At 38.1% G+C, this 13,631-nt stretch overlaps 1 protein-coding gene across 1 annotated transcript in view; it reads left to right on the plus strand.

Moving 5' to 3' along the window:
• LOC122801228 (mucin-like protein) overlaps positions 1-13,631 on the plus strand; it is a 471,963-nt gene that overhangs the window by 211,981 nt on the left and 246,351 nt on the right. The window contains exon 9 of the mRNA XM_044070781.1: positions 10,154-10,287. Within this exon, the coding sequence (XP_043926716.1) occupies positions 10,154-10,287 (134 nt within the window). The remainder of the gene's footprint in view (positions 1-10,153; positions 10,288-13,631) is intronic.

The following is a 13,631-nucleotide window of genomic DNA, read 5'->3' on the forward strand; positions in this document are numbered from 1 at the left end:
CAATTTCTGTCTCTACTCTCCAAAATACTCGAAAAATGTGTCCATAAGCAACTTATGAACTCCTTGCTCCAAGAAAACCTACTCACTCACACCCAACATTGCTTCCATCCTTATCACAGTACTATCTCTGCCCTTATCCCTTTTACACACTATATCTCTCTTACCAGAGATAACAACAAACTAATTTCATGTTGTTTTCTTGACCTTTCTAAAACATTTGACTCAGTCTCACATCTTATACTTCTCTCTAAACTTGACAATCTCAATCTTTCCTGTCCATCCATCTCCTGGTTTTCTAGTGATCTCTCCAACATACAGCAATCTGTTAAATGGCTCTCCTCACTGTCTCCCCTGTACCTGTCAAGATGGGAGTACCTCAAGAGTCAATTCTTGGCCCCCTATTGTTTAACTTCTTCACTAACCACCTCTACATGTCATGTACTAACTCTTCTCTCATACATGCTGACTCCACAGTCTTCACAAGCTATGATTCCCTGTCAGATCTCCACACCCTTACACAAAACTCTTTCAGCTTCATAGAACACTGGCTCACCAATAACCATTTTATTCTAAATACCCCAAAAAACAAGCTCCTTCTATTTCTCCCTAAATCTCTCATATATCTTAAACTTACATTTACCATCACTTCTCTTAACAACACAGTAAAATGTCAAAACTTACACCAAACTATTTGGAGCCATCATTGATGTCAACTCAAATGTGACATGCATGTACACCACTGCATAAAGAAAACTCATCAAAACTTGGCTTACTATACCAGAATAAAAAAATCCTTACAACAGATGCTAGACTCTGTCTTTCCTGTGCTTACCTTCTCCCCAGCCTTCTCTACTGTTCTCAGATCTTAACTAACCTACAATCCTTCCTGCTTACTAAACTTGAAACCACCTAGAACAAAGTAGCTAGGTTTCCAGCAAATCAGACCCCTAACACATCACTGTCATTCACTCAGAGCTTTAAACTAATTAGAATTCCCTCCATCTCTTATTCTCCCAACTTTAAATCATTCATTTCACCTTTAACAAACCCTCCTTGCCCTGGTATCTCCTCCCTCATCTCTCTATATACTCCACTTAGAACACTTAGGAGCTATAATCTTCAACACTTGGAAATATATAAGCCGAAACAATCTATAGGCCAAAATCCTTATAGCTAGTCTCCTGCCCCATCCTGGAATAAACTTCCCAAAACAATTAGAAAACTACTGCACACATATGGATTCAAAAAAGCCCTTAAAGAATACCTACTCAGCAACTGGAAATGTCACTGTAGAAACCCACCTTAAAACTTTACACTCCACCAGCTATTGTCTCTCTCCTTCACTCTCTGATGACTCATACTTCTTCCCTTATTCAGTCTACTTTTGGCCCCATCTTTAGTTTCTTTTATCTTCCTCTCCTTTCTCTTCTTTGTCACCCAGCTCTTGCAGTAACTCTTCTGCCACCCTTACATTTAACAACTAATCCTTTCTCTTCTTTTTATATTTGATCAGTTTGAATAGTAACTTGTAAATACTTTGATTATTGTTTTCTTGTAATATGTAAATAGACTTTTGCTTCTTTTACTATCTTTTTTTATGTACATTGACATCTTATGCTTCCTTTTGCTACCATTCATTAATCTACTCTCATAATTTCATTTTCTCTAACAAAAGTTATTTTAGTATTCATTTGTTTTTCTGTGCTGTCTCATTTGATGTATAGTCTACTGTTGTGAACTCTATTGTTGTAAGCTAATTGTGCTCTTTTGGAGAGTTCCTCCCCAGGCCTCCGCTGAAAAAGGGCTTTTGCTCAGTTGGACATTCCCAGTCAACAAATGTCAAATAAATAATGAAATAAATAAATTAGGCCATTCGCATTTACTTACTATTGTGTTTGATGAAAAAAGGAGACATTAAACTAATGTAATTCACCTTATAAGGAAATACAGTATTCTCTTTCCCTTCATCCCTTGCTTCTTTCCCTTATTCTTTCTACAACTGCCTCATGTCCTCTTAAATGTTTATGTGGAGTCCCTCCTTCTCCACTCTCCACTCTAGTAATCCATCCCATGAGTCCACAGACTTTCCTAAAAATATACATTCACAAGATCCGTGGAGCAATTGATCCCTACAGACTGCTGCCTGAACACCTTCCTCCCACTTTCTCTTTCCTGTTCAGGACAATACTGTCACGTTTCCAAGAGATGACCATTTGCATCCATACCATGTCCTTGTTCCCTTCTGTTCTCTAGTGAGAAGAGTTCTAGCTTTTCTAATCTATGTATATATCCTCCCCAGTTCATCTGATGTCTTCCTTCCAAACTCATTATAAATACTGGATATCCTTTTCCATGTATATTCTGTACACAGTATTCAACATGCTGCCTGAACAGGGCCCTACAGAATGAGTGCATTACCTCTTTGATTCTGTAATCTCTGTAAAAAGATATCATAGACTTCTGAGCATCTTCTAGAATGTTCTTTCCAACCTGTCATTTTGTTCCTGCTGGACCAGTCCAGGTGTGATCAACACCTTTAGACCCTTGACTGATTTTTCCCAGCCTTTCTCTTCTGCCCAGCTCATAGGTTACTCTATTACTCCTGTGGCCCAAGTGGGGTAAGTTGAGCTTGACTGCATCAAATTTAACTGCACCTTGTACCTCACATGATCATCCATTCTAAATACAGACGTTAAAACATGGACAGCCATTGTAAATCCTTACATACACACTTCCTCCCATCTTTGGTTGCTACACCTAACTGCATCATCAGCAAGGATGATGACTGTTTTCTAAACACGCTGTTGTGCGCCTGAAACAAACATAGTATACCGGATCCAGGGCAGACGCTTGTGTTACTGCAGCCATCATTTTCTCATTTTACTTGTTCTGACATTATCAGTCTCATTATCACCCTCTGAGTCCCACTGTCCAGCCATAAGTCAGTCTGTTTCTTTTGCCTTGACCCTACCCCATCTTTACCCCTTCTAGTTTTCCTAGCAATATGCTGTCCAGTACTATGTCTAAAGCCTTGTTGACCTCCAGGTAAAGTACATCTACCATGTACTGCCACATGCACAACTAGGTCAAGAATGGCTGACAGCTTCTTCTAGATGTGAACCCCTGCTGTTTGTTGTCCTGCAGACTGTTGTTCTGTAGTAAATAAATTAGACTTTCCATCTGAATTCTCTCCAAGACTTTCCCTGCAGCTGTTAGATCCCTGGATTTGTCATGTTTTCCTTTCTGCACATGGTTATCATCTCCTGATCTTCTCCTGTCTTCAGATGGATCTGCAGTAGTCAGTGTTCTGTTGAAAACCTTCTTCAGATGGATCTGCAGTAGTCAGTGTTCTGTTGAAAACCGTCTTCAGATGGATCTGCAGTAGTCCGTGTTCTGCTGAAAACCTTCTTCAGTGGGATCTGCAGTAGGCAGTGTTCTGTTGAAAACCGTCTTCAGATGGATCTGCAGTAGTCAGTGTTCTGTTGAAAACCTTCTTCAGTGGGATCTGTGAGTACTACAGTCAGATTCCAGTGGATCCTGACATGTAGCTCATTTAACCTCTTTTAGGAAAGCCATTTCCAACTCGGCATTCTCCCTGTGTAGACTGTTGTATGCTATCTATTCTCCCCAACATAGCAAACTACTTGCATTTCTCTGTAAAGAGAAAGACTGAAACATCCATTTATTACCTGTGTTTTGCCCCATTCTTCTTCTTTAATAGTCCCTCTCATATTTGCTTGGTTATAATAGGTCTTTGCACTCATTCGTTCTGCTATAAATCTAAAATGCCTTTTTTCCCTTGTCTTGAACCTTGAATGAACGCATCTACATTTTATGCCTTTGCTGTCCTCACTTCCTTTATTGTCTTTTTCTCTGTATTGACTCATTTTATGAACTCATCTGCTTTTTGTCTTTACTGCCCTCAGCTCATTTGTTTGTCTTTCTGCTTGCCTTCTTCTACTGCATTTCCCTGACTGCTACACTCTCTCTCCCTTCCAATTCTTGTATTTCCTCATCTTTGCTTAATTATTAGTCTCATTTTCATGTGTTGCAGTACAAGCTTTCTCCTCTTTTTGATTGTTTCATAAACCCTTGTTCATAGTCCTGAGTATTATACCCCTGCCTCTAACACATAGCTTGATCACTACTTAATTTCTTTGGCAGTCACCCTGATTGATTTCTGACCGTCTCCCCAGATCTTTATATCTCACTCCCCTAAAATCCCCCACCATTACATTTTATGGTTCCTTCCCACTTGCTTCATTTCTTCTGGTCTCTATCCCAGTGCCTCTGTCCATTGATGGGTCTACCAGTTCTTCCTTTTCATCTCTCAGTTTAATACTGATTCCAATGTGAGGTCAGCATGGGACCTAAAGGTGTCTTGGGTGGTCTTGCCGCAGCTGCTTCTGTGAGGGAAATAGATCTTCTGTGTTATTACCTACAGTCTTGTCCCTTCTAACTCTCCTACACTCACCATGGAAACTGTCTGTGGGCAACTCCTCTCTTTATGGACCATGTATTCCCTTAGGAAACGCCAAGACAAGTCTCCATCTCACTGGACAGGCATGCTCATCCTTTCCAGCTAGTGACTGAGACATACAAGATACTAATTGAACACAGATTGCCTGAGCCATACTAAGGGCTTTATCCCCTTTATGCCACAGTGCTGGCCCCACCATTGTGTTTGTCTTCTTACCCTCTAACCAATATTATACCGCAAAGTGTCATGATGATTGTTGGCAAAATAAGCTTTAACCTCAGCATGTTTGACTTCCTTGATTAAAACTACATCAATAAGTCTATGTTTTATTTTAGGGTATTATCCTTGTTGACTGAGTCATTATGGTCCAGACATCAGTCAAATCAAGCTTCTTCTGTGATGCAGCATGGATTCTTTTAGTCAGTTTCTGGTAGGTTTAGATCCCTATGAATTCAATCCCAGATTTAGATACCACATGAACATAGCCCTCTTCCTCCCACCCACATTCATTTATTCTGTAGTCCAGTCTCTCACTATTCTCCCTTGGTAAAATATTGGCCTAATACACTATCAGTCCAGTATTCCTACCTTCATCTGCCTGGACTACTGGAGTGTTTACTCTGGGTTCTGATCCTTTCTGTTCCTTTGCCTCCTTCTTGGGGTGGTGTTCTTCCTTCTCCTAAAAGTCACATTTGATGAGCTTCTTTATGTAAATTGCTACATCATCACCATTCCTTCATACTCTTCCATTCCTGAATAATCCATAACTGGGCATATCCATGTCCCACTCCTTTGAGTCACAGGTCCGTACTTCTTTGTTACCATCAGTATCCATTCTTAGTCTGACTGCAGACCTAAGTTTCCTTGCACTTCACAGTAATACTATATAGCCATGCTATGAGTTACTTTTGATATTTCCACTACTATTTTCTGTATACTTTTTATTGTTTTGTACTGCTTATGTACCTAACACCTCTTCTGTATCTGTGATACCCCTCCACCCTTTCTTCTTACTTTAAAGGTACAATCCAGTTTTGTCCCACCCCTTTTGCGCTAAGATGTAGTCTGAAAAAGAGCTGGTGAGCTTGCTACACCTCCCCTCCTGCCCACCTATGAGTTCTAGTCCCCGAACTACTGCTGAAATACTGAATATCAAAACTGCAATCCTTAAATGGTGTGAGTGTGTGTGTGTGTGTGTGTGTGTGTGTGTGTGTGTGTGTGTGTGTGTGTGTGTGTGTGTGTGTGTGTGTGTGTGTGTGTGTGTGTGTGTGTGTGTGTGTGTGTGTGTGTGTGTGTGCAGGCATGCGCAGAATTAGTGTGTATGTATGTATGCATGTATATATATATATATATATATATATATATATATATTTACATTATATATATATATATATATATATATATATATATATATATATAGGTTTACTATCAAAACCCTGAAAGGCATTCCATTGAGTAATGACTTACTGGAAAAATAAACCTGAAAATGAAAACATCGGGTAAGCACAAAGACGAAAGCAGTAATGTCGACAAGTCTATATTCAATGTAGTCTTCATTACCCAGTGTACCTTACCATCCAGACATGTCCAACTAATATTTTGCAGGGGGGTAAGTCCCCCTGCACCCCCACACCCCCTGCTAATTATATATACAAACTCCGAGATTGCCCTATAGTGAGGAAATGGGTACATATCCCGATCCCCACTGTAGTGAGACCTCCATGCAGAATATTAACCTCACAACAATGAATTCACATTAGCACTTGCTGTTGTGGAGTCGATCACTTTTGGTTTGTTTTTTTGCACATTTGAAAACTGCAATTTGAAAATGTGCATCTCGATACCCTGCACTTCGTTAAAGTGATAGCAAACTTTTATATATATATATATATATATATATATATATATATATATAGAGAGAGAGAGAGAGAGAGAGAGAGAGAGATGTATATATATATATATATATATATATATATATATATATATATATATATATATATATATATATAGATATGTATATAGATAGATAGATACAAACAAGCTTTGAGGGACATTTTGTAATATTTGTATTCTAATCGCAGTTTATTTTTCAGAGTTGTGGAGCCTGTAGTTAAGAGTCTAAGACTTCTATAAGGCAGCCTTAAGTTATTTTCCATTGCACACTACAGCAGCAGCTAGCTATAATATTCTGTAATCCTTTCAATTGTTAGTGTTGTGGCTGCCGGATATGTAACAATTCCATCAGTGTTACCTCCAACCAAGTATCTTGGCATGTCTACACCACTCCCTTGGTACCCCTTGCTACCCAATGTTTAATGAATTTTAATAGCTATGAAGGTTCCACTGGTCCATTGACTTCTACACCAGAGATGATGAGTGAGCCAAGCTGCATGTTATGTTGCATTTACAGTTAAATCACAACATGCACTGTACCTGGAGCATGTAATAAAGACTGCAAACCCAGAGCTGTTGGACATGCTATACATAAAGAAATCCCAATCCCTCTGAGCTACACGCTCTAGGGACCTAAACCTTGTCACCACAATAAACAGGACATGCTGGAGGGATTGATTCCTCTCCCAGAGACTTCCCATACTCTGGAACAGGCCACCCATCTATGTCAAGCAAAGTTCTTCATTAGCACTCTTCAAGAAAAATCTTGATGAGTGGATGGGAAATAGGAAATACACCCCGGAGATCACTTGTGTCTCTGCTCGTCAGTGGTACAGGAAAATAACTTTCTTGGGTGGCGTAAGCCAGGGAACTTTGTTGGCTAGGCTTACATAGGCCCTTGGGCCAATAGCCTAGTACCTACCTATGAACCTATAAAGCTTTTCCTTGGTATGTGCACTGAATAAGCATTCTCTGAATTAGTACAGTTTATGTCTGTAACTAGGATATGACTACATGCTCAGAATCAGTTGATATTATTGGTTGATTAAATACTACTGCTGATAAACAAATTTATGTGACGATATTTATTAAAATGTAAAAAACACAAACAATTTTATATTGGAAATGCTATGCTTGATAAAACTCTTGACATATGTAAAACAAGGAATCTAATGGAGTGATAAATGCATAATCAGATTTAACAAAGAAATAGAAAATATGCACTCTTGCTGGACAATAGCTGTGTGGAAACAAAAGGCTAATATCATTGACTGTTAATTAGTGAGGTTGGTGGATTGCTGGAAAAGCAATGGGAGTTGTTAAGAGGAGACTATTTGCTGCATTATCTATGTGATTTGAGAACTAGCATTCATAGGCAAGGCCAAGAATTTATACAGAATACATTGAGGATCTTGTGGGGTGCATGGTACTGTTAAAAGTGTAATTCATAAACAGATTCAGAGTCATGACAGTACATAACTTACACAACCCAGGGAAATGTACAGTACTGCTCAGCAGTTCATACATTTTAGCAGCACACTGAGTACTTAAATAGCAATCTGTGAATCTTTTTTTTTCTTGTTAAATCGAAAATATAATTGTGTTTATCTGTATATATATATATATATATATATATATATATATATATATATATATAGATATATATATATAGATATAGATATATATATAATATGTGTGTGTGTGTGTGTGTGTGTGTGTGTGTGTGCACGTGTGAATGTGTGTGTGTGTGTGTGCACGTGTGAATGTGTGTGTGTGTGTGTGTGTGTGTGTGTGTGTGTGTGTGTGTGTGTGTGTGTGTGTGTGTGTGTGTGTGTGTGTGTGTGTGCATGTGAATGTGCGTGTGTGTGTGAGTTTGTTGGTGGGGTTAATACATGTACAAGATGTAGGTGAAGGGGTTAGTATTACAATGGAAAGAGGTGAAGGAGTGCATTGTAATTGTCTCTGACAGCACTGTAACCATTATTATTCTGTTAATGCTGCACAGTATGTTCTTACTGTGATGGTGGTCACACTGTAGCTTGCATGTCAGTGGAGCTGTGGCCAACATAACATTTCATAGATATGCAAGGTGCAAAGCTGTATAGCAAAATTAACATTATCTTTGTACTGGGATACACATGCCTGATTACCAACCTCTCATAATGGATGAGACAGGTTTGATCAGAGTATGATCCTGCCAAACACTGAGTAAACCAGAGTTTGTGATGGATACCCTAAATGACATGCTAGTGTCATCCCTCTGTTTATGTGCACTCTTTACTTGGATACCAGTATTTGCTGCAACAGAAGCATGTTTTGAATTCTAGGTGTCATATTACATATGGAGCTCTCTAGTCATGTCCAGCAGATCACTTGGGCATCTTAGTAGGTATAATTATGGCTGACTTTGTATGTGCTGGTACATGCTTTGGACTGTGTGGTTATAATGGTGTGCCATTTATCATTTAAATTATTTGCACTGGAAGAAATTGTGAGCTTTGCTTTTGTGCATAAGTTAAGTACTCAAGGATGTGGATCTTGTAATTTTGAATCTTTTCCAGGCTACTAACCCCTTTCCTTTTACACATGACTGTGGATAGACTTTCTGTCTCATTTGCCATGTGCTCAGGCTAGTCACATCTGACAAACGACACAGATCTCCTTCTACATAATTGCTATATTTGTGGAATTTTTCTCTCAAAAGTTAATTATTTGCTATTACGATGCTATTGTGGATTTGGAAACAGTTAATACAGTTTCCATCTGTAACCGTACCTCTTCCTTAGCTGTCCATCCAGGAAATGTTCCAGTGACTGATGCATTTTGTCCTCTAGCTGTTGCTATGGTCTAGCCGTATGCAATAAATGTGTCACGGCAGGCACAGAGCAAGTGGAAGACGTGTAATCATGTTTCCTAAATCTGCCCATAGGCATTGATTCTCCCTCCAGTGGATGAAAAGAAAGGCTCTGTGAGATCAGACCCTTTTTAAAATTAACAACAGCCACAAGGGAATCTGTTTTGGGAGTCACAGTCCAACAATTCCAGTCTTTTGGTAGCCAAAGGATCTTGTCCGGTCTCTTTGATAAAGGTGTCAGCACATCTGGGCTTTCCTAGGATGCTTTTGTTATTTTGTCTATAAGAAGAATCATCAAGAAACTCATGTTGGGGGGCTTAAATGCCTTCTGCAGGCCAGTTATATGGTCAATATGGGGGTCTATAGGCTATCTCCAATCTCTGTCTCATCATTTCTAAAATAGTTCCACATTTTGGGGCCATTTGAACATTGTTGGGAGTATGTGCCTTCTTCATCTCTTAAAATTATGTGTTCTTAACATGGATTCCAAGATTCACTTCGTGAGCTTCATTCTCTAGGTGAATTTCTAGGCATCCATGTCTCAGACACATAACAATGTGGTAAAGATTGAAGACTCGATCATCGTCCTCTGTGTTATCTGTTCTCTCTCTCTGCCTTTCTCTCTTTATCATGTATTCCAAGCAGAAATCAGCCAAACCCTAACTCACCTTTTTTTCAGATGTAGATGATGGGAACTGTGTCAAGTCAAGCTGAAACAGAACACACAGTAATGCGAGAGTAACCATGGATTTACTCACATAAGCAGTTACAGATAAAAGGCATTGTCTATGGCTTCTAAAATGTTATGTATCCCTTTATAGAAGCTGAAATATGGCTAACCATTACAAGTCATACTTAAGCATTGCAACTTTTGACTAATGCATTGGTTTAAACATATTTTAAAATTTAGTTTTAATGCTTTTCAGAGAAACGTCTGTATGACTATGGTCCATCATTCGGAGATCTAAGAGCAACAATAAGAACAAAGGACTTTGTTTCTCCAATAATAGAGATGCCAATGGGATTTCCATTTGATACCACATTTTATTATAAATGTTATGTAAGTTTTGTGTTTTAATACTGACTTTACAACAGTTATTTTATTCATTTACAGGACAATATAAATGTATATACACTTATTGTTTATGAATAGGAAGATGTACCTGCCTGTAAAATATGGAAAGTTTATATATGTATTTAACCGAAGCCAGTAATTTGAAGGTAACTAGCGTATATCCTCAGTAATGATAACAAAGAACATCCTTGACTATGCTTTTTATGACCAATCACCTTCAAAATAAGGTTTATTATTTAAAGACTTCTCTGAAGCATTAATGTGGATATGGGTACAAGATTTATAATACTGAAACAAAGTTCACTTACTCATAAAAACAATTGTTTCTGCTTGACTAATTCTGAGGAAAGGATAATCATTGAGAAAATCATCATCCATATGCTTTATGTATAAAGATTCAACTGTTTCATGAATATAAATGTGAATATGAGGAGTCATTCACTGCTCTTTAAATCAAGTTTCATTCATTCATTCTCTGAAACACTTTATATGTTTCGGTGCGATGGTTAAGACAGAGCAAAAGCTGGCACTTATTTAGCATAAAGCAGACAAAATAATCCTGCGTGGAATATCAGTGTACTATAGAATGGGTTTACGTTCATGCACATAAATGCACACATGCACATGTGAACATGTATACACACACACACACACACACACACACACACACACACACACACACACACACACACACACACATGCCGAATGCACACTTGTAAGCCAAATGCTGTGATGCAGCAATGTTAGCCGCTTTGCCAAAATTCTGTCCAAACTAAATTTCAGTGGAAATGCAACCCTTTGTTCCCTCCATGGACAGGAAAGCCTATAGTTTCCACATTATATAGTTCATGTTTCTCTCATTAGGAAGAGCTACCCTCACATTGTATAACTGTTTAGATACCAGTTTTTGATCTCAGTCTGTTTTTTCCCTTGTCCAGAACATATACTGGAGGAATATATACATCTTGACAGATAAGGAGAGACTATCATCTGTAAAATAGGCTAGAACACCTCATATCTATACGAATACATGTGCAAGCTGAATTGCATGATAGCCACTGACTACATAGCCAAATGTTGAATCCAATTATTTTGTCTCTATAATGTGGTGACTCACAGAATGAAGTGGAAAGTGTAGCCATACCAACTTGAATCTGTCGTGGATGGTCTAAATGTCATTATCATTTACCACTGCTTGAACTGTGTGTGTGCGTGTGTGCATGTGTGCGTGTGTGCGCATGTGTGTGTGTGCATGTGCGTGTGTGTGTGTGTTTTTATTGTGCTTGGCAAATTTTTACGTTTTGCTCCAGGAAAGACAGTCCACACTCATTGATTCTTTACCGAATGTGATGAGTGCTGTCTGTAAATGGAATAATTGAATTGCCTACCACAACTGTATGATCTGAAGTCACTGTTGAGGTACATTAATATTGTTGTTCCTTTGTGTGATGGGGTACCATTGCGGCTGTTGACATGTGGTTCTGAATGATTTTGATTGGAAGGTTCAGTACTATTTATTTTAGAAACAAGTAACTAACTATTCATAACCATCCAAATTTTCTAAGAGCTTTACCTCCAGTTTGTAGTCTATAGTTTACTATGCCCTCTACGGTCACTATATTTGATTTAATTCACTAATTATATAATACAATTCATTAGTATAGGCTTATACAAAAAATTGTCACTTCTGGTGATTGATGAAATGTAGAAGAATTATAATTGTGTCACATATAAGCAGAATTCTAAACTAATTGAAATATGCAATGTAGTTGTAAAATTTGTCCTCTGCAGAGTTTTTTATTTTCATCTAAGACAGTATTTTTCATTCTGTTTTGAGATTACCATTCTCACCTGTCAACTGGTATGGTTTAGGCATAGCACTATAATTTTGACCCTTAGATTTACCCTTGTTCTTCTTAGATTTATGCTATTCCATAAGACCTTTTTATGAGAACATACTTTATTAAATACATAAACTAAGCTGATTCAGCATCACTATCATTGACCATATAGGGTCTGGTATATAAAGGCCTTCTATTTTGAAAAATTAGAAAGTGCTACTCTTTCTGACCCTATGCTATGATTTGTAAAGGCCAATGCTATGAATTTTAATGTTTGGAAGTTGAGCATTATGTTGACATTTCCCATGGTTCTTTAAAACTAGTACGAGCATGTAGTATTTGTTCTGCATATATATCCTCTCCCACCAGGCGACTGTCTGGCTTTCTTGACATGAAGGCTATGTAAATGCAAGCAAATGTCACCTGTAGCACAATGGGGTCCTTTTCTCTTTCTTCTTTAGATACCACATGAACATAGCCCTCTTCCTCCCACCCACCCGCATCCATAATCAATAACTGCAATTGTGTAGGGCTGGTATTCTGTGCAAACCTGTGACTTTCACAATTCTTTCAATGGACAAACTCAAACTTAGTAGCGTAATACTGCATACCTGTGAGAATCTAGGTACACAGTAGATATGAATATTATACAACCCTTTATTTTCCACAATTCACAAATATGTGATTGGTACAGTACAATGTGTACAGGGCCCCAACTCTATGGAGCTACAACCGTGGATGTTTCACAGTTACCACACTGTCCAAGTCCACAAAGTTCCTATTAAGGTTTTCTCTGCTTACCATGCCTAGCTGTATGGCAGCAGTACCCTTCCAATTAATAAAAATCTTAGAAATATTCATATAATTAAATACATTTAAATATACATCAGGAACTGACAACAATACATACAAACAAGTTAACACAAACAAACACTGACCCAAAAGTATGCAGTGATATCACCTCCCTCCATCCAACAGCAGTACAACCAGCATAGAATCTCTTGATTACTATAATATGAAAAAAAAAGTAATTGCTGCTCCATAGGCATGGTAAGGGAGACTGCAAATTTTCATGGATCAGACCCTTGCATGGTTACAGCTTAGCAGTTGATTGGGTACTTCAGATCAGATTATAGTCAATAAAAATTACACTCTCTGCAGCTCTACTGGAGATCTGAACAATGCAAAGGCAAATGTAAATTCTGTAAGCCAAAACTAGTGCTTTGTAAAAGAATAAGAGATTGCTTGTGATGAAAGTGGCATTGCATATATCACATATATTTATATAAACCAAATGCATCAAAATACAAGGAAGGTGAACAAATGAGTGAGATGACAGATTTTGTTGCAAGAAAATAGACTGGGAGAACTGTGATAGTCAAGAATTACAGTGATAGGCCTGTCAAAATAAGGCCAAGAAAAATGCTGCAAGCATTATCTGAAAAGTAAGATCAGGGGTCTGCAGTGAACCAACTACTTTATTTAGTT

Source organism: Protopterus annectens, chromosome 4.part1 (assembly GCF_019279795.1).
Source record: "Protopterus annectens isolate FY-2018-M chromosome 4.part1, PAN1.0, whole genome shotgun sequence".
Taxonomy (NCBI): Eukaryota; Metazoa; Chordata; order Ceratodontiformes; family Protopteridae; genus Protopterus; species Protopterus annectens.